Source organism: Plectrocnemia conspersa, unplaced genomic scaffold, assembly GCF_051122295.1.
Source record: "Plectrocnemia conspersa isolate PC_06_02 unplaced genomic scaffold, ASM5112229v1 ptg000001l, whole genome shotgun sequence".
Classification (NCBI taxonomy): Eukaryota; Metazoa; Arthropoda; class Insecta; order Trichoptera; family Polycentropodidae; genus Plectrocnemia; species Plectrocnemia conspersa.
In genome coordinates, this window is record NW_028277165.1 from 25342858 (window position 1) to 25365059 (window position 22202).

The window sequence follows — 22202 nt, forward strand, 5'->3', positions numbered from 1 at the left end:
CTTAAAGGTGGTAAATTTATATTTTTAATTACAAAACGAGTTGCTTATTTCATTTACATAATACTTGAAACAGTCGCTTAAATGAGCTCAGTGTTAAAGGTGCAGTTGGTTAGCAGGGACGACGAATATAGATGTCACAGATTCCCAGACTTTCAATCTGGTGATTAATATTTACTTGTTGGTATTCATTATGTCTGATTGACTTTTCCAGTTGGTACAGATTTACATTGTAGCTTACACCTGTTAAGTTATAACGTTAAATTAAAAAAAAAATGATGATATACTGTTATTTTATCTAGATGTATTTATTAAAAATACTATTTATACAATATTACTTTGGCGACGGGTGACAATTATATACATATTGAGCAGCTGCAGTAGTATTTTATTAAGATATGGTTACATATTTTAATGAATATGAACGGTAACCGGTGCACGAGGCATCGTCGGTCGTTGCGAGTCTGCCATGGTTCGCTAAGAGAATGTCAGTGTTACCAGAGCGCTGGCAAGTTTTGGTCATAATAAACCTGAATAAATATATATAAATGGGCCCTCACATGACCAATAAGAGATAATTATTTATTACTAGTTGTAATATTTATTTTATTATTAATTCTGAGAACTGATAAAAAGAGGACATATGGCAAAAATATAAATTGATAAATTATTTAAAAAATACATTATGTTGATAATATTTAATTATTTATAATTATTTGGTATGTTTATACTGCCTAATTTAATTCTTAATTATTTTTATTTATTAGACATGGTCAAAAATGTGAGTTTATGGCCGTCTAAGTAAAAAAATGCCCTGGACTGACGGCGTCTAATTGTCTTTCTTCGTTTGTACAATTGCACAAAACTGGACGCAGACGATCAATCAAACATGGAGCTGAGCGACGATTCGGATACGTATGAAAATTATTGGTAAAATATTCAAAAATTTCAATTGATGAATATTTTATCATTTTTTTCGATTTATTTTCAAACCTGACTTACCGCATGCTTTGGGGTCTTTGCGTTATATGATCTAACATTGTGACACTTGATAAAGATTTGTCTCTGGATTTCGTTCAGGTGTTTATTCATAAAGTCGTTTTGACACTGACAGTTGACACTTAACCTATATATAGACACTCGTTGTCCATAATTCATACTAACATCAATTTCGATGTATTGTAATACTTCTATATAGATACTAACTAACGTGTTTTGTTTAATTTCTTACTAACAATCATTTTAAGACTAACAGGAACATATTGAAATTTTAATAAAATATTAATGTAGATATATTTTTTCATAGGAAAAATTAAGCATGTACAGCTAAAGTTGATTTTTGAAAACTAAGTATCTCTATTCTAGAAAGATGAGTTCTAGTTATACCATATATGAGAATTTATAAATAGCCTGTTAGGTGCTGTCAGTGAGCTTTTCTAATTATTAAAAAATATGGTCTATCCAAGTAATATTGTGGTAGCCAATTAGTTAGCACTCCCAATATAATAACTTTATTGTTTATGTATAATAATATATCATTATGCTAATGTTAAATAGAACGGTTTATATGCATGAATTACCTGTTGGTTAGAAATACTTGATGAAAGAGGGAGTCTGGCTCACAGAATTCTTTAACAATAATGCAAATGAAGTACTATTGTTTTCTATTTTTGTGCGATAAATTACTATTTTATCGATAAATTTAATTTTGAAATACCGTGTATGTATGTCAAATACGTTATGTGGATAGGGGGATGTTACGTAGTACTCATTCTATTCTGACCAATCAATCATGCAGCGATCATCCAGCCAATAGTTGCACTCGCTTCTTAGAACAACAAAATAAGTATGCACCTTTAGGAAGTGACATTTGCTTGATGGATATCTCTGAGATTGAATTATATAACAGAAATATTGTGACCTTACAGTGTTATTTGTCTTCCGGTGATATATTGTTTCCCATTACCATTTTGTAACAAAGAAATATTTATTCAATTCACTGGAGAATCCTTGTGTGTTATTTATGGAGGAACCCTTTATTTCTAGTCGTAACGAGAGCCTTTGTGTGATCACACTATTGTCTAGTTTATCTTTATTGATAAATAATCACTTTTGAAAGATTGCTTAGTTTAGCAACTATATTTATAGAAGTAGTCGCAGGCTACAATTTTAATTTAAGAGTCTTCATAATTAAAGTTATTGTGTTCTGTGGAACAATAGATTTCCACTAAGTAATTTTGTGGTTCCGCATAAAGATATACACCCATACCTCGATTTACGGCCTAGATACGTTCCACGAAACTTGGCCGCAAAGCGAAAAGCCATATAACAAATCAATTATTCTAATACAAATTCATACAAATTCAATGGGATCGATTCCAAATTTGTTAAATATGTAACATGGTTTATCATTTAAAATGCATTTTATCTTTTTATTTCATTTAAATCAAAAGTACATACATAACAAGTACATACATTTGTACATAAATAATAACAGACTCCAAAAACCAACAATAATCCATAAACAAAAATGAAACAACTTCATGTTACATAAAATATGTGTATGTATACATACATAATTTTTTTTAAAATGGCTTTAATCTGAAGACGATGAAGAAATGGTAACCTGCAGATCACTGTCGTTCTCATTTTTCGCTGGTAAGGATGGGCCTGGCTTAAAACAATTGTCCAACGTTGTTTGTCTTGCCTTTTTGTCTATTTCGTTCTTCAGTGATTAATAACAGCTAATGGTTGAGTCAATTCCTCGAGAAACTTTAGCGCTACGTTCGACGTCAGGAACGTTTTCAAGGAAGATGTTTATTCCTTGTTCGAAATAGGAAAAAGCTTTCGACAATTTTTTTGATGTTAGCTGTTTGGATACAACAGGCTCTGTCTCTTGCAACTGAATGAGTTCCTCATATGAAAGGGGTTCCCTATCAGCTTCAAGTAGATCAAGCACATCACGTTCGTTCAAACCTTCAAAGCCGAGATCATGTGCTAGATCCAAAATGTTTGGCCTAATTTCAGGAAGGCAATTAACTTCTGCATCAGTACTTTTTACACATTCTGACCATATTTTTTTCCAAACATGGTTCATTGTTGTTAATTTTAATTCCTTCCATGATTCACTGATGCTGTCAACAGCATCCTTGATGTTATAGTTTTTCCAAAATGTTTTAATTGAAGATTCACCATCGGTTTCCCTTATAAGTTGTCGGAAAGTTCGGCGTAGATAATATGCCTTAAAAGTGGCTATTGCACCCTGATCCATTGGTTGGATCAGAGCTGTTGTATTTTGTGGAAGGTACTCAATCATGACATCTACAGATAGTTCGGATAAATTAGTAGGATGCCCCTGGTGCATTATCTAAAATTAGCATAGCCTTATTGCTTAAGTCAGGGTTTCCCAAACTTTTTGAGCGACGGAACACTTCGCAAATCCGAAAATTTTGGCGGAACACTTAGCTTATTTTGCTGTACCCAACTTCTAGGTACTAAAATCTTCGCCTTCATTATGAAGTAGAATATGTTCATTCTTTTAATTTACTCCAAATTTTTGTGAAATATCTATTTAGGCTCCATGGAACACATATTTTGGATTCGCGGAACACCAGTGTTCCGCGGAACATAGTTTGGGAAACCATGGCTTAAGTTATTGTCTCGCAAATATTTTTTCACTTCTGTACAAAAGTGATTTTTGAACCAATCCTTAAAAGTAGCTTTAGTCATCCAAGCTTTCTTGTTGGATCTCCATATGACGGGTAATTGATTTTTATTTAGTCCTTTAAGAGGCCTTGGATTTTCGGACAAATATATTAAAAGTGATTTTAGCTTAAAATCACCCGCGGTATTTGCACCAAGTAGTAAAGTTAATCGTTCTTTAGACACCTTATAACCAGACGCAGATTTTTCGGTTTTTGAAATGTACGTGCGATCAGGCATTCGCTTCCAATAAAGCCCTGTTTCGTCTACGTTAAACACTTCAGATTTATGACCACCTCTTTCAATAATTCCCTTTAAAATGTTGGGATATTCCTTAGATGCGGCCTCATCGGCGCTAGTTGCTTCACCTTTCATTTTAAAATTATGCAAATTAAATATATTTTTAAATTTTTTAAAAAATCGACATCGAAAAAAAGTTTTTTTGCCGTTATAGCGAAACATTTTAGGCCGTAAATCGAAAACGTGCCTTAATTGAAGAGGGCCATTATAGCGAAATGCCGTATAAAGAGCGGCCGTATAGCGAGGTATGGGTGTATAATATATTTAGGATGTATAGTAATAGTAGTAACTGGAATACTGACAAACCGGACACTATCAAAAATACAGATCTAGACACTAGCAGTATTTTTGTAGCAGTTAAATCAAGTAGTCCCTATCTATTAGGTTCGCTGATGGTAATCCATGGGATAGGTAGAATCTACATTTTGTCCTCTGTTTTTTAACAACCTGCAAAAACTAAAGCTTATTGTGGTGCCATCTATAGAATGAATGTTTGTACTACATGAGATTAGACACAGAGATCATATTTTTTTCGGCGTATAAATTTTATTTTATCCACATTAGCTGCTGTAACCCATCAAAAGTTTAAGATGCTAAGAGCATTGTACATATTATAATATCAAGTATAACATAATTTTATTAACAAATTTGCAATGGTGTGGAAATATTAACAAGGTAATTATAAAAAAGAATTACATTTTTAATATTATACACTTGGTTATAGGAAACGGGCTGAAAAAACTGACAGTACCAAAACCGTATACAATTGGGTAGACATCACCGATGAATTCATGACGAGTATTAGAGGTGAATATGATTATTCCTTTCCCATATTATATATAGAGCAAAATTAATATATTATTATCTTTGTTTAGAATTGGAATTGGGCGAGTTGCTGCATGAAGAATTCTTTGGTCTCTTTGAAGCCATGTCGGCGATTGAAATGATGGATCCCAAAATGGATGCTGGAATGCATTGCAATCGCGGGACGACCAAACCCTTGACCTTTCAACAAGCCGTCGATGTCAGTAAAAGATATTCAATATTGTTTCAATTGAATATCGATAATTAATAAAATATAATTTTAAATCAGACCGGCAAATTGAAATTGGAAAATATGACACCCGGCGAAATCATCGGAATAATAGATGCAACCTTGTCTTGCATCGTTTCTTGGCTGGAAGGACACTCGCTGGCGCAGACCGTCTTTACGAATCTCTACTTACATCAACCGCTAGCTATTAAAGACAGAACGTTGAAAGCATTTTGCATAGCTGTATATAAAATATTAGATTTAATTAGAAACTACATCAATTCGTAAGTTTGATTGTTGTAATTTTGTGTGATTATTAAGTAAATTATTTCAACAATAAACATGCATATTACAGTGCTCAAGTTTACGAAGAAGAAGATTTTCAGCCTATGGGTTATGGATATTGTCTTGGTACACAAGGGAACGACGGTAACGATGTAAGCGCTGAAATTACAGAACAAAAGAGCATCACTTTATTGAGAGAGCAAGAAGATGATTTGTATAGAAGATCGAGAAATAATCAACAAGATGTAAGATTTTTTAAGACCGTTAAGCAATTTGGTGTATTTTTCTTCATTGTAATTAGTTATTACGTATCTGGTGTTCAATATCTTTAATGCAATATTTTTTATTAAGTTTTGTGTATTTTAAGTTGCTATTTTTATTTATCTTAATTAAAGATTCACTGGTTATTAAATATTTAATTTCGATAAAATAAGCATAAATGTTTATAAAAATGATATTTTATAATGGAAATACACAAAGTTTCCAATCTCAGTTTAAGATTGTGATAGACAAATATTAATTGGAGCTTTTATATTTTGTTCATTTATACAGCATCCATTTGTCATATTTTTTCCACTTGTTGACAACCAGAAGTAAAATTTTTGTATATCTGTTAGCTTTACAATTTAATGTTTATTAGTTTACCTATTTCTCTTAAATTTTACCTTCTTTTGTGTATAATTTATTACAGCATTACTTTTTGTTTTCGTATTTAGGGCGAAGGTCTGATTGGAGTCTTTGCACGTATCAAGTTCACAAGAATGTTGTATCAAACATTGAGTCTGTTACTAAAGAAAGACCAGCAATCGATTAACGACGCCACAAGACTGTTAGCCGGATGCTCTGAGATGCTCATCATTATGAACAAAACTATTGAGAAAGGAACACACTCGGAAGAAAGCTGTAATAAAAAAATTCCAATATCTTAAAAATTACTTTATATTGAGGACTTATCGTTAATTTTGCAGCCGATATGCCGAATCCGATGGGCTTTGAGCCTCTTGTGAATCAGCGTTTATTGCCACCAACATTTCCCAGATACACACGGATTAAACCGCGAGCAGAAACTTTACAATACTTTAGCGATTTAATTGCCAAACTTCGAGAAGCCATGAAAGTGACGACCATAACCAGCTTTCATAGCGTTTTGGTGAATGTCTTCAAGATAATTTTTTTTATTATTATTATTTTCTATTCGTATTGATTGATTTGATCGTTTTGTGCTTTCTAGGATTTCTTTATTAAATTTAGCAGAAATCAACCGTGTATATTGTCACGATCGGCTTTGCAACTGTTATATTTAGACGGAAAAAATGGAACTCCTTTGGCTGCAAACGTGCCCGAAGCTCTACGAGAGGCAGCACGGACTTTCATCTGCCCCCCTGCGCTAGTTCCTCGCTACCAACTTTTGAATAATCCACAGGTGAAAATTGCTTCTCTTACGTATAATATTATTTATTATTATTGTTAATTATTTTCTCTGTGTTTTTCCTCGGTTATATCTAGAGTCTCCAATTACTCGAACCATCAACTACTCGAGTATCGAATATTAAAATTTTAAAATACTCGAGTACTCGAGTACTTTTGAGTATTTACCAAATGTACCAAAATAGCTATTATTCAAATTCTTGCACATATAAATAAATAAATAAAATACTTAGTATGTTAATTTTTACAATTATTTTAACTTCACGAACATACTTTTTAAAAACAATAATGCAAAAAGTGTCTCGAATTTAATATTACTGCTAACCTTTGGTTTTATTATTCCCGTTATGGAAAAAACCCTTTCCGTTGCTGTTGATGTTGGTCTTATTGTCATTAACGCGTTGGATAAGGCTTCTAATTTATATCTGTTCGCTTTTTATAGATATAAAATTTTTTGAACTCTCTTTTTATGTTCTCTTCTTTCATTCCCTTCTCTGCTTTTCTCTTATTTCCTTCGACTATTGACAAAATAGCATTTTGTAATTCTTCTTGAATAGATTTTTTTTTCTTAACAATATACAATATTCTACTCCTTCTGATTAATGCGAAGAATTTAAATCTATATCCTTCGAAGATGTATTTGGGTGAATCCCTTTCACTCTAGAGCTAAACGGTTCGCAAAGAACTGACTTTACTTTAAATGCCTTTAAAACACACAATTGTTTTGATTTATATTTTAAGCTGAGGGATTAGTATAAACAATTGACAACACTTTACGCTACAACTGCATAGTCATAAAACCTAAAATTTTTTTTTGTTGATATTTCATATTGTTCATTGCCATAAATTAGATAAGTCGGGACTGTCGAACAGAAAACACAAAAGAAATTTCTCCGTCGTACCCACTAACATAGCCGATGACCGGAACTATGCAACTATGGAACTATGAAAAAATTATACCTGATAGTAACCGCTCTAACTCTGGACTTCGGGCATAAACGCCAAATAAAAGCAAGACGTTAACCTTTACCGGACCGAGTTAAAGTTATTTTTGTTTCTGAAATATTTCAAAATTTTTTAATTTCGAGTATTAATCGAGTAATTTTCAAAATACTCGATTATCAAGTACTTGAAAAATAGACAAGTATATTCGAGTATCGAGTACTCGATTACTCGAATTGGAGACTAGTTATATTGCATTTGTCCACAAGAACATAGACAATTTTTTTGCCAACACATTTTTTTTAAAATTAAGCTGCTCTTGTTTATGACCAATAATTAATTTTACTCTATGTTTATGCGAAATAATTTATGTTTTAAACACTATATTCACCCGTTGGCATCCACAAGTTTTCAGTTCTACACTACACAATCACTAACTGTAAATGAGTTTCATGAATGATAACTAGACCAGTTTGAAGGGCTTAGTTCTCTTCAGCCGTCTTTTCAAGTTGTTCATGTTGAGGAGCTTGCTGCCCTGATGTTGACGCGCTGTTGTGTATTTTATAACAGAATGATAATTCAAAAATAGATTTATAATTAATTTTAATTGGCAACTAATTATTTGCTAAGTATATAATTCAATTAATGGTCAGTTAAATAAAAAAAAGCGATCAGAAGAATAAAATACATTTTTGATTACTAAATAATTAAGCTTTTGATCAGTAAAATAATATAAATGGTCTGTAAATTAACTAAATGATTAATAGACATAATAAACGATCAGTATCCATTGATCAGTTATTGTTAAATCCTGTACTCCACTAGCGAATTTTGTTTTAAAAAATAGTTGTAGGACGACGCATCAACTGTTACGGAAAAAATGTTCCGAACGTACGTATCGTTTGGGTTAGGTTTTGTTTGAAAAGCAAATGGAAGTTTCGCAACTGTCAATAATTTAAAACCAACCATTTATTGTAATTATAGATCATCATACATATTATTATTTTGATACTTTCCTGTTAATCTAATTTATTCTAAAAAAATATTTCTTCATTTGTTAATACATTTTATTTATTTGTATACATCACTGTTCTGACCAACGCTCACTCGCTGCTGTTTGTTCGCACATAACCTGTTTAAATTTCAAAATTAAAACATGTTAGGTGCGAAGGAGCGGCAGCGAGTGAGCTTTGGTCTGAACAGTAAGCACCCCATGAATCTCTGCAAGAAAGTTACTTAAAAAATGTCATTTATAGTTGTATATAAATATATATTTTTTAGATTAAAATTGCCCCCCAATAACAGGAAAGTACATTAACTGGTTGTGAATTGTTATGGTACTGTTTTTTGCTGTTCTGTTTTGTGTCACAGTTCTAGTTCGATATGCTATGTTTATTCATGGAATTGTCTGGCGCACATCTTTTCATACAAAGGGTAGTTTTTTGGTGGTGATAATGAATGATTAATGTCTCGAAACGGATCATGCTATTAGATGATCTCTGCAATATTTCTGATTGTTGACGTTTTTCTTTCTTGGTTATGAGATCTCTCTCCTGTTGCGTAACATGTGTTGACTTTCGAAATGGATTGATAATTATGTGGTGTATTCAAGTGGCCGTTATGGTGATTTATAAATTGTGACTAATGGCGCAGATGGTTGAAAACTACTACAAAGTTAAATGAACATAATGTATCTTTGAAATCGAGAAATATATTTCATCAACTTTTATGTTGCTCATGTTTCAAGAATTTTTTTTTGAAATCCGTAATGTTGATATTTATATAAATATCTTAGTATCTACTTATATAACATTCTTTAAAAAAATTGTTAATCAATTAAATTTGTTTAAAAACCAGGCTAGAGAATATGTGGACATATTCTTAAATCACTGTGCACGACCATTCACAATGCTTTTGCAAGTGTGCGGACATAATCGAGCTCGTCAGCGAGATAAGCTCGCTCACTTATTGACTGAATTTGCAGCTTTAAAAGAAGAGGTATTTATATGATTAAAAAAGCAATACCAATACAAAACTGATTTTATAAACTTATTTTAGGCGGAAAATATCGACATATTTCTTCGTGCTCTTACTAGAAACATTGATACTCCACGACCATCATTGTCCTGCTTCGGAACCTGGATATTTTATCATATAATTAGGATAATGATAATGTATCTATTGTCCGGACTTGAATTAGAATTGTACAGCGTTCACGAATACCACTATATCTTTTGGTTAGTTGTTTTATTATTATTAGATATACCAATTTTTTGTTTTTAAGCAAAAAACTAATTATCTTTGTCTATACGGCATTTTTGTCGATCTTGTTTACACTATGTTTTTGCATTTACAGTATAAAAATCATTTCAGATGGACATATTAGATCATAATTTAATGAATTCTGTCCAATATTATTAAAAATCAGTGTGTATGTTTAAAAAACGCTAGTAAAATATATTTAGATATTAACTATATTTGTATCAATTTAGGTATTTGTATGAATTCTTATACGGATGGCTCTCGAATGCACTTAGTAGTGTCGAGTCTATATTAGCGGAACAAGAAGCTGCCAGTGGAAATAACAACAGCACTAGCAGCGGAGGACGCAGGGGCTCTCGGCCTCCAAGGTACAAGAAGAGGCCGACTCCTCGGCCGTCGCAACACGAAGCATTACTGTGTCAGATAATGCAAAATTTGTGCGGCGGATATTATAAAGTAATATATAAATCTTTATACCGATGACTAAATCGATGACTAAATCAATTATTGAATGAATCTTTCATCAGGCTCTGGTGGCTTTCCATATACAAGGAAAGATCCCGATACCGGTGTCTCATTTCGACAATGAAGCCGTGCGTTATAAGCACAGATTCGCACCACTGTCGGTGATGACTCCACCGCTCGTTCCGTACGCAGAGTTCAAAGGAATGACGACTCGATTGCGGTAATTGGATTAATCATGCTCTAGTGCGTTGTTGTGTTATTGATTTGTTATTAATTTAATATGCTTGCGTGTCACAGTCACGAGAATCCTATTATACTCTATTTGGGAGGATGTAAACATTTTCAACAAGCGAGGACTTTGATGGAGTCGATTCAGAACCCGGATCAGGAGGTATGGTTTTGATTTTTATGTTTTTCATAAACTATGGAGGTTAAATTGTTGTGATACATTTATTTAACACAGATAGTAGATATGAATTATATACTTATAGTATTATTTATATGTTTATCATATATTAATAATATTATACACGCCGAGTAATATTACTTTTTTAATTGATCTTTGCAATATTTCATAATAATTATAAAAACATTGATCATATCTTAATATACTATTATATATATAAATGGTAATATTTTTTTAGTGTATAAATAGTATTATCTGTAATCCTCAAAGTGTTTGATGCGGCTGATATATGATATTTTTCGATTCGCGTGCCGGCAAATGATATTTTAGTAATTTGCAGTCAAAACTGCAACTGGGTATTGCAATCTCGTACTTGGAAAAGTCTACTCTTAAGTGGTAGAAAAATATTCTGTCCCTTTTTTCTGCAACGTGTCAAGTTTTTACCTGTTTTATATACTGTGGTATGCTATTAAGGTGTTGGATTAGGTTTATTTTTTATGTTACTTGTACAGTCAAGTATTTTTTTCCCTTTCATTTCATTATACAGATCTTATTACCTGTTACATCTATATTTTATTTTAGTTGAAGAATTTTTTTATGTATATTTTATTGCACTTGTAATAAATAATTCCAGAAATAGACTGATTAAAATTCATCAGAATCGAATAATAAAAATTAGTTTTTACAGTTTTTACAGGTAGTGAAAATTAACTTGTCACAGTCATGAAAATATTCAAAATATCACATGTATTCACTAAGAACTGGGGATAAATTACAAATAACATTTGTATGTAATTTTACTATGGGTTTTGAAGTAACAAAAAATTGCCATAAATACTATATATATATCTTATTTTATGTGTTCTGTTTTTTAATACAAAAGTTTACTAAAGCAAGATAAATACCAATTTGACCATTGAAAGGGCAGATATATAATATTTGATCTGCAAATCTAACTCCATGCAGTTTTACTAAGAGTTTTTAATCTTGAAAATAGTAATAGGAGTCTGGCTTACTTTTAATTTTATTGATTGGTTATTTTCTTCATAGCTGTAATACTGTTTTATTAATGTATATTGATTTAATTTCAGATCATTGATTTGTTGAAAGTCGCCAAGACTAACTTTGTAGTACTGAAATTGTTGGCCGGGGGTCACCGGAGCGACTCGACGACTCCCCCAGATTTCGACTTCAGTGTACACAGACACTTTCCCATCATAAAACTTGTATAGCGTTTTAATACCCTTTAATTAATATTAACATATATATATGTCAATGTTTTAATTTTCTTGTTGTACAGTCAGTCGGCATTGAAATGTGTAAAAAGAGCTAGTCACATTGTTTTCAAAAGTTTTCTGTTTTATATGATGTCATAAAAATTAATATAAACATTAAAAAAAAGCTTATAACCACAATTTCGTTTTAATGCATCAATTCAATCAGTTATACAATATACAAGCATATTGGTGAATAATTTAAGTATAATTTTATTATCTTTGATAAGAAAAAAATATATTTTATAATATTTATGTGACGATTACGACGGTACTTTCTTGATAACGCTTTCGGGTAAATTTGTATAGTCTTCGATTACGTCTTCGTTATCGGATTCGCCTTCGGACATGTCGGTAAGACATTCTTGATCTCTAGCAGCAACACTCAAAAAGTTTTCTTTAGGAGATTCTATAATTTATTAAAAAATACGTATTAAATCGGAGATGGGAATAATATATTAAAAATGTATAATATAACTTACGCTCTATGTAGCTGACATTCCCGCTGTAGTCCGTCATTTGAAGCGCATTCGCCGGCGTATGCGGTCTATCCGTTGCAATATCAGGACCGTCTTCCTCATCGCTTTCATCTCCGCTCATCTCTTCTTCGTCGCAGTCTTCAATCTGATACATCAAAATATTTTTTTAAAATATATTTCAAAGATCTGATATTTGTGAAATCATACATGTATTTCAAAAGACTGTTGCTTTTTTCTAAATTCCATTAATGAACTCGACGGTTTGGTATCGTCGTCCATAAATACTCTGGTAGTACTTGGCGAATTAGCTCCTTTGATGACAGTCTCGCCTTCGACTATCTTGAAACCGACTTCCAAATTCATGGGCACGTCAATACCCACTGTTCTTCTGCGTAAACCGCAAGGTTTTTCTGGCGTGCAATTATCCATGTTACGTATTGTTCTAAAACTTAATTAAATTATGGAGTTATTCACTTAATTTAATTTAATTTTATATATCCAAATTTCATATTATTCACAACGTATTTTAATAATGATAATATTTATAAAACATACGACTCACAGAGCAACAGCACTGTTTAACAGTTAGACACAAAGTAAAAATCAAATGATATATTTTCCGTAAAAGCAGCTTTAGTGGGGTGCGAGGGGTGAAGGCACTTCGGAAGCCTTAGTAAAACATGATCAAAACATATTTCCAGTGGTTTTTCAACAATGTATTTTAAAATAACTATAATTACATATTGCTGTTGGTATGAATAATATTTACTTTCGACAGTCATGCGCAATAACATAGTTCAACAGATTATCATACCCTTAAAATTTTCCCTGTGATCAGTCATTTGCCATGAGGGATATATCCGTATGTGTTGATACATAGTTAGGGATCGCAATGATACCGGGATTTTCAAAACCGGTATCACCGAGAGAAAAAACTATTGATATTATTTTTTTATTTATTATTAATTGGTAATATAGAGCAAAAAATAATGTTTATTCATTGTTGAATGTTGATACATGCTTGCGAATTTTTCAAAAAAGTCCAAGGATTCAAGAGTCGGACATTTTCTTTAGATATATTGAATAAAGATGTAGTAATTATTGTCGTCCTCATATATTTTTTATAAATATAATAAATAAGCAGATCAAATATCGAATTAGGTTTCCGACATTTATGTTATTTTTGTTAATGCATGTTTTGCGGTACAAAGAATAATATAAGAAACAATCTTCTTTACATTCAGGTACTTCTAAAAATACTTTATACGCTGATCCTTTATGTGTTGTATATGAGTACATACTAATAAAAATCAATAAAACCTTTGTCCCATTTATGACCTTATTTTTAAATTCATTTACTATATTGTCCGAAAAAATATTTTTGAAAATACGGGCACCAGATCTCTCTTCTTTTGGTACAATTCGTCTTTGCTCAACTGCTTCTGGATGCCTCCTAAATTTACCTAGTTTACCATGTCACAATATTGTTACTCATTTTCTGTTATTTTATTACATAAAAAGATTTTTTATAATCTCGGATATTTAATATACAGTGACATTGTAATAATTTTATTGTTTTACTTTCAATATTCATAGAGTTAAATGGTTAGATATATGAGACAAAATGACAATTACTTTTCAATCAAGATAAACCTTACTTACTGTGAATAAAATCAACTTTGATGAACAAATCGATTGAACGTCTTCACGCCATGAAAAATTATCATGAACTCTACAAAAATTGAATACAGATTATGTATATCTATAAAAAAATTAACTATAATAAAGATCAAATCATTTCATGCGGAAGCGCCTTTTTGATGTTGTAAAATTCAGGCGGAAATGATTCGTTTCTTTCTCAACGTCTGTAACATTTAACGAAGATATAAAAAAATGTAATCTTTTATAAGGTATTTTAATTATAAAACGTTCCGTAGAGTTCCGGTTTATTTTCACTTCTGCAAATACAGTGTTAGTATAAGATTGTAAACTATGATGAATTTCAATAGTCACAAATAGTTGTAATTTAAAAAAATTAAAATTGAGAAACATTGAAAATATTAAAACATTAGAAGTTCCTAAGCTGTGTAAGTGTATTATTATGTGTGTGTGTCGCTGAATTTCTTTACAAGTCACGGCGTGTCAGTTATTACTCAGAGGTAAATTGGATTAAAATACTCAAGCATTTTCTAAAAATAATGTAATAAAATTCAATATTAAAAAAAAATGATTTATAAAGTTTTACATTGTATATATATGTATAAATTATAAAATATGTACAAAATTATTAATTTCACAAATGCATAATTATGTGTATCAATGGTGATCTGCCTTTATACTTTTTAGTTCTGTAAATTAATTTAATATGCAGTTGAATCAATGCGATAATTTGTTTTACATTATATAATATATTACCTTGATCATCAATCTTAGGTTTTGTATAGAATCTTCTCAGAAACGGAGCCAAATATTTCACATCGGTGTCTGTCGATTTTATAGGTCGCCAAATTACGCTCACAAATAAACCTATAATTATTGATAGTACACATCCAATGAATGGATGCCATAAATAAGAAATTTGATATAATATGAAGACTTCTCTGTAAAAAAATTATAGTCATTCATTAATTTGTTGAGATTCAATATATGTATGTGGAAAAAACAGGCGTAGATTTTTTGAGTTATAGAATATTTCTTTCGATGGTTTGCATTTATGGTAATGAAAAAATAACATGAGTGACGTATAGTCAATATCAAAAATGTAATTTTTGATACTATATCGTAAAGTGAACAGACATCCTCGTTTGAGGAGGATTGTCCTTGAACAAAAAAATCCAAATGACCTTTTTTTGAGCTCCCGTAGCAAACATTGTGGAAATGACAATCTTTTTTATTTTCCGCATCCTCCACAAACAAAAATTTCCACAATGGCCTTTTTATTTTTAGTGTCCTTCGATATTTTCAAAATCTGGTCATCTTATATATCGGGATAACTCATAATCGTTGCGTCGAAATTACTTGTTAACTAATAGATTTGTATCCCTCGGATCCACTAATAATCAGAGTTTTTGTCGGCATAAAAAACTTAAGAGCAGTGCACATATCCGCATGGATGTTCATTAACGGTGTCCATGAATAGTATAGAAATTCGTCGCTGAAAAGGTTCCAGAGGATAATCACGTCGTCAAATATACTAATTTTGTATCTACTGTTACGCCGTTCACACGGCAAAGTCTAATAATAAGATCTGTATTAGTTTTTACAGAGTCTGGTCCCGCCTCGATTCATTATTAGACTTTCCCCATTCTTCAAGGTATATAAGCCAGAATACTGCCGTACTTAATCGCTTCCGTAAGTATTTCTAACCCAAAACTTGCCCACAGAACTTCATCTTCACTTCCGATTTGGAATAACGAGAGTTCAGTCGAATTTGCACCATGCGGTGCTAAGCCAAACCGAGCAAGACGACCCTTGGAATGACTAGAACAGCCACTTTCTGAACCCATAATTCAACTCGATCTTTATGCATCGAGTTGAACATCGATTATAGAACCGTGTTATTTATAGATCATTGTTGAGAAAGACTAATTAGAGTTACTCGAGTTTTTATTCTTCATAAATGGATAACTCAGGGATGCTTAAGTCAAAGAGACAAGGAAACATATGCTTGAAATGGATATCTTCATGTTAAAGACAAGATTAATAAAGAAAAGTGAAGGTAGAATCTGAACAAGTGTTAGTAATGAATCATTAATTTGTAAAATACATGAACACACATGTAGCAGTTCTGGAAATGCAGTTAGTAACGAATAAGTACGTAAATTTATCTACACTTGTTTTTCACACACCAGTAACATTATACTAACTCAGGATGCTGAACGTGAGTTGCATTATCTGATAGAGGAAAATTTAAAGGATATGGAGCGTTGGAAAATTTATAGTGGCAATTTTCTGTAGACACCGGTTTCTCGGTAAAAGTCAGCGCATTGCTCGCTATTGATAGTTGAGTATTTATACAAATCCATGATAGTACAACCAGTCCTGACAGTCCTCCAATCAATGCTCCCTAAAATTGAATTACTTTCACAATAACATAATTTAATATAACATTATATAACTATTTTAAATTACCGTTGAATGTATCTTAGGAAAGAGAAGACCCATCGCAAATATTCCAAGAGATGCTCCACCTGATACAGCCGATAACGTTGCATTCAATTGTAGTACAGTTGTACCAATTCTTTCAACTAAGATCACTAAACCTAAAATTATATTTTAATGTAATACATATTTAGAATCAATGTCTATATTTAATATTACTTCAAATGCGAATGTATAATATTATAAAAAAGTCATTTTTGTTATTTTCAACATTGATATCTTGATTATTTTATATTTTGGTTTAATAAAAATAAAACAAGTCAAAAAAGTAATATTCAATCTTAGGCATACATTAATATGAAATATTGATATTGTATGTTTAAAACTAGATACAGTAGACCCCTAGTGACACGATCAATTTGGAACGTGTTATTAGGGTGCGTGTAGTTGGGGGACTAGAAAATACTAAATTTTTTGCAATACGTACATACGAATCAGGCTCTTGTGGTGAGATATCTTCCCTTATATTGGGCACGCAAATAGCACGTTCCCAATTTACCGTGTCTACTGTGTATATATTTATATGTTTGATACTGCTGTTAAAACCTACATATATTGTGATATATGTATGTGTATAAATCATACTTACTTGTACAAATAACACCAAGAACAACGACTACACTCTTGATGAATATAGCAGTTTGTTTCTCGTTCATGGGTTTTCCGTATGGTTTATAAAAATCTTCTAAGACAACAAGTGCTAATGAATTCAAACCCGTCGATAGAGAGCTTCGATAAAAATATTATTAAATACACATAGGATAGCCAAAAGTATGTATATGATTTATAAATACTGTTCACAATATATTTATTTATTAATTAATAAAAAACACATACCTCAAAGCAGCACTAAAAACACCAGCAATAAATAGACCAGGTAATCCTGGTAAGTCTCCCAGGACATCCATAACCAAAAGTGGTAGCAGTTGATCTTTAGCCTTAGCCAATTTTGTTGTAACCGGATCGCACAAATGATAGGTTGCAAAAGTTAGTAAACCACAATATGAACACACGAATAAAATGACTAGAACTCCTACAAAAAAGCACCACACTGTTCTGTAATTAAAAAAACATATAAATTAGTTGTAATATATACTATGCTGTGTTTCATGTGTGTAAAAACAAGTAGAATATGTAGAGCTAGCAAGTAAAAAAATTAATTGCGCTCTTTTGGGAACAAAATATATAAAAAAATTATTGCCATAAATTTGTTTTAAAGCTTTGACTCTTTAGCTTTGCTTATTAAAAAAAATACTTCAAGAAGAGAAAATATTGTAGCTATGTTTCATAAATCTTGTGTGAAAAATTAGGTAAGACATTAATTGTTATGTTTCAGAAAAAATATTTGATGTTATGTCATGCATGCTTCATATGTTGTAAATATTTAGATCTGTTTCGGTACCCGGAAAATATACCGACTGGTAAATTTGTCAAATGGAAAATTCACCGACCCCGCAATTCGTATTGGGTCCGACCGTTGCATTCTTTGAGTTTGTAACATTATTGTGATGCTTTTAATTTTAATCCATCTATTGTCACCTACGGTCTGCACCGAGCACTAAACCCTAGTTGTATGGCAGGTATTTTAAGCTCTTTCGGTCGGTATGTCAAAGGCTTACTAACCTGCCAACGTTTATGACTTAATAGCGTGAGATTATACTGTACGTTTTTTTTTTTACATTGCTTGCCGATGTATGCTGTGAATTTTTTCAGTCATAATGAAAATATTATGGACAACAAGCATGTTAATAAGACCACCCTGAAAAAATCACATAAAACACGTACAGTATAATCTCACGCTATTAAGTCATAAACGTTGGCAGGTATTTTAAGCTCTTTCGGTCGATATGTTTATGACTTAATAGCGTGAGATTATACTGTACGTTTTTTTTATTACATTGCTTGCCGATGTACGCTGTGATTTTTTTCAGGATAGTCTAATTAACATGCTTATTGTCCACAATATTTTCATTCATGATTTATGGTACAAACATGCACCAATTTATATACTGACCAGATAGCTATTGATAAACATTTTTAGAAACTATTAAAATTTTAGTATACCATACTATTAATATATATATGTATATAAAAAATATCAAGGCAAAAACATGTTAACTAACTAATTTTACAAATATTTTGCAAAAATCTAATATTTTCTGTTGTAATTTAAATAGTATTTTTTTATTATTATTGAATATTAAAGACATATTTTTATTGTAATTATGAGTTATTTAATCCTATATATTGAAGTTTAAGAACATATTCAATATAAATGTGAGTTACAAAATTTTACGCTATTAAGTCATAAGCGTTGACAGGTTGGTAAGTCTGACATACCGGCCGAAAGAGCTTAAAATACCCTCCATAAAACTACAAAGTACTTTGTGCAGACCGTATGTGACAATAGACGGCTTAGAACTAAAAGCGTATGCAATACACGCAAAAAAATGGGCGAGACCAAAAATCTCCCCAGTTTGCTCATATGTATAAAAAGCGTCTTGTATAAAATCATCATCAATAATTTCAACCAAAGCCACCCAAACTGAAGTTTGTACAAATTTAACCAAGAGGAACCGCCGACCAACTTAGATGGAAAATATCAAAGAAGCATTGCTTCTATTTTCACGTCAATCTGGTCCAACTCAACGTCTGGAATTTGTAGTGCAACCCGCTTCGGAAACGACTGGATCCTTTGGATGCAGACACTGATAGTGGACTTATACAATAACATACATATACAAACTGCACGTGAAGGTGATTCAAATTACTGTATAATATAAAATTTATTAACAAAACTGTCTTATATTAAAATAAACACCACTGACACTAATAAAAAAATATATAGTAATAACCAATTAAAAAATGCACATTTAAAAAAAAAGTTCGCATCAACATACAATAGAATCGAGCACTTCAAATTATTTTTGCTTACCTCATCACAATAATTGTTTTAAATTTGTATCTCGTTATGTATGACATACAGATTGCAGGAAGTTAGATTAGTACACCATGAAGTTGAAAAATGAGTATTAGTTCATGCTTTTAATGCTATTTACTTAAATCGACTGTAATTACATTTAACTGCAAATCATTGTTACTGAACAATCGTGATTGAAAATCTTAATATATTATAAAGCTTTGAATTTGTAATGTTAAGATACTAGTTAAAGTAAATCATTGATTAATATCTGAAAGGTTTGATTATTTTTGACCCCAGTGATTTTTCTATTGTTTCTGAAATATCGAAATTAGTGAGTATTATAACCATGATTCTGATTGATTGATCCCAGATTAGGTATTTCTAGCTTTTTCCTAATCCTACGGTGGCAATTAATTAAAATCGAGTTAGACATAAATTACTATTACCTATTTATATGTGTCATATAAATAGGTAATAGGTACGTTTTATATGCTTGGTTGCAAATTTATAAATTAACTTAATATTGACATATAATAAATAAATTTAATTTTAAATAATATATTTTATACTTAATGATCGATGAGAAGTTGGGAAGGGATAAATATCTCTGCACCATCGTCTGAGACACTGCGTTTGAAGCCAGCCAAAAGAAACATCCACCAATAATGAGACCCCATACAGTGTGCCTGGTTTTTGGATTGACGTCCCAGCTGAAATAATATATAATTAATTATAATAATATTTTAATACAATATAATAAATATGTAATTATAGTACATAGGTCCTTCAAATCTGTCACTATCTAAATTTCTTTGGATGACTACAGATATTCCACCGATGTCGATTGTACCTTTGATGGCAATTAAAAAGATTGCTCCAATCATGATCATTGTTTGAATCACGTCTGTCCAAACGACAGCTTTCAAACCTCCCTGTTAAATAAATAAAAATATAATATAGCAAATATATTACTCATAATTGTTAAAAGATAAAATATTTACCACGCAAGTATAAAATATGCAAATGAGGCAGACTAAAGGTGTCAATATGAAGATGTTTACACCAGAAACTAGAGATAGATGCAAAGGTTTTATGTTAAACATAATTATATATTGATAGATAGCACAGAGATGAGCTAGCAAATACGACCTTTGAAATAATTAATCAGTTAATAGAACTGAAATGAGCAACAATTGGAAAAAATATGTTACTTATTTATTAACTCAAATGGTTTTTTAAAGCAAAATCTTGAATCTAGTTTTAATTGTATTTTTTGCATATAAAATAAAAAATATACTAATACCAATTAAAGTCACTTCAGTGGATTATAAGTTTTGTTTTATAGCAGATTTCATATTGTTATAAAATGGGTAATGAATTTTATGAACAGAACCGTGACTTCAGAATTTTTCACATTGTATATATAACGAGAAAAGGATCTAACGACTTATTTTTCACTATTTCGCTTGGCTCATCTCTATTCAAAAAATAATGAACGATCATAACATATAAAACAACCTTGATTGAATGCAAGTGCTGGCACATATATGACAATTGGCAACCAGGTCAACTGAAATTGTCAAATTAAATTAAGTCTTATTGGTCCATGTATGAATATTTGACGGTGTGCTTACTATTCCTAATGCGAAAAGAGCCGAACCAAGCAATCTCAGTCTGTAGTCAAACCGCATCTCTAAATACTATAATATTTAATTATATACCATAAACAACATATATTATACAAATTTATTTTAAAAGCAATAAACCTCATACGAAGAAGTTATCTGTAATTCATGAAACACAGGCAAGAATATTTTCGACATGATAAAAACCATTGCTATGATTCCTCCGGTTATGTACAAATATTGTGTGCCATATACGTATATCTCTGTAGGTATTCCTAGTAGAGATATTCCTGATATAAAACTAAAATAAAAATTATATTGGCATGCTTAAATTATTTAATAAATATTGATTGATTAACAAAATTTACCTGGCCACTAAAGACATCGAAACTGGAAAGACTTTCATGTTTCTACCGCCCATCAAGTACTCCTGTTCGCTTTGCTTTCTCATGAATCCCCAATATACACCAATGCAACAGCACATGAACAGCATGATGACAAAAACGATGTAATCCCAAATGGAAAATCGCTGCATGGATAAACTCATTTCCTCCATGCTTATTTGTTCTATTTCGTCCATGATGCTTAATTGTATTAAGTATAATAATTAATAAAAAAAACTACTCTAAAGACTACAAGCTCGTGCCGAGGTTGAAGCTCAAGTCAATGTTTTGAGAATGAAAATGATCCAAGATAGCCAATCTCCTTGGATTAATGGAGATTGAGAGATTGCGTTGATTGTTGCTTCGCTTTTATGTAACATAATATGTACTAAGTACAGTGTTGGATTCAAGATTTAGGGATATTTAAGATATTGAGATTCTTAAAATTGTTTGAAAACATTCTGTAAAAAAATCAAATAAAAAAGTAGTCTAATTAATTCTAAAAAAAAGGCAAAAAAATACATTTTAAAATTGCTG

The 22202-nt window shown here is 31.2% G+C and overlaps 3 protein-coding genes across 5 annotated transcripts; 1 reads left to right on the plus strand and 2 right to left on the minus strand.

Moving 5' to 3' along the window:
- The first annotated feature begins 792 nt into the window (after positions 1-792).
- Naa35 (N-alpha-acetyltransferase 35) lies at positions 793-12232 on the plus strand. 2 transcript variants are annotated; one of them, XM_088188594.1, is made up of 14 exons: positions 793-927; positions 4724-4806; positions 4875-5023; positions 5093-5316; positions 5388-5562; positions 6034-6220; positions 6286-6467; positions 6549-6740; positions 9545-9685; positions 9746-9924; positions 10180-10405; positions 10477-10634; positions 10712-10805; positions 11912-12232. In XM_088188594.1, exons 1-14 carry the CDS (start codon positions 887-889, stop codon positions 12050-12052), a joined length of 2172 nt encoding a protein of 723 aa, XP_088044720.1. In that variant the 5' UTR covers positions 793-886; the 3' UTR covers positions 12053-12232. The 2 variants fall into 2 exon arrangements, with proteins under 2 accessions (XP_088044720.1, XP_088044730.1); XM_088188604.1 differs by having other exon boundaries at positions 793-912.
- Positions 12212-13182, minus strand: LOC148239392 (uncharacterized). 2 transcript variants are annotated; one of them, XM_088188637.1, is made up of 4 exons: positions 13136-13182; positions 12781-13015; positions 12577-12718; positions 12212-12503 (listed from the first exon to the last, which is right to left on the minus strand). In XM_088188637.1, the coding sequence occupies exons 2-4, from the start codon at positions 13000-13002 to the stop codon at positions 12358-12360; spliced, it is 510 nt and encodes a 169-aa protein (XP_088044763.1). In that variant the 5' UTR covers positions 13003-13015; positions 13136-13182; the 3' UTR covers positions 12212-12357. The 2 variants fall into 2 exon arrangements, with proteins under 2 accessions (XP_088044763.1, XP_088044755.1); XM_088188629.1 differs by having other exon boundaries at positions 12781-13021.
- A 1574-nt stretch (positions 13183-14756) lies between these two features.
- On the minus strand, positions 14757-21932 carry LOC148239393 (sodium-coupled monocarboxylate transporter 1-like). The gene is made up of 13 exons (XM_088183811.1): positions 21651-21932; positions 21424-21583; positions 21292-21357; positions 21176-21227; positions 20659-20726; positions 20435-20589; positions 20227-20367; positions 17572-17790; positions 17324-17463; positions 16705-16835; positions 16440-16639; positions 14989-15173; positions 14757-14921 (listed from the first exon to the last, which is right to left on the minus strand). Exons 1-13 carry the CDS (start codon positions 21860-21862, stop codon positions 14890-14892), a joined length of 1761 nt encoding a protein of 586 aa, XP_088039937.1. The 5' UTR covers positions 21863-21932; the 3' UTR covers positions 14757-14889.
- Positions 21933-22202: the final 270 nt, after the last annotated feature.

Coding starts and splice junctions, on each gene's coding strand:
- Naa35 (XM_088188594.1), top strand. CDS start 887: ATGGAGCTGAGCGACGATTCGGATACGTATGAAAATTATTG. Junction 928..4,723: donor GATACGTATGAAAATTATTG/GTAAAATATTCA, acceptor ACTTGGTTATAG/GAAACGGGCTGAAAAAACTG. Junction 10,635..10,711: donor GGAATGACGACTCGATTGCG/GTAATTGGATTA, acceptor TGCGTGTCACAG/TCACGAGAATCCTATTATAC.
- LOC148239392 (XM_088188637.1), bottom strand. CDS start 13,002: ATGGATAATTGCACGCCAGAAAAACCTTGCGGTTTACGCAGAAGAACA. Junction 12,719..12,780: donor AACAGTCTTTTGAAATACAT/GTATGATTTCAC, acceptor TTGATGTATCAG/ATTGAAGACTGCGACGAAGA. Junction 12,504..12,576: donor GAATGTCAGCTACATAGAGC/GTAAGTTATATT, acceptor AATAAATTATAG/AATCTCCTAAAGAAAACTTT.
- LOC148239393 (XM_088183811.1), bottom strand. CDS start 21,862: ATGGACGAAATAGAACAAATAAGCATGGAGGAAATGAGTTTATCCATG. Junction 17,791..20,226: donor AACTTCTCATCGATCATTAA/GTATAAAATATA, acceptor TTTTAATTACAG/AACAGTGTGGTGCTTTTTTG. Junction 15,174..16,439: donor ACTCACGTTCAGCATCCTGA/GTTAGTATAATG, acceptor ATTTTTTTACAG/AGAAGTCTTCATATTATATC.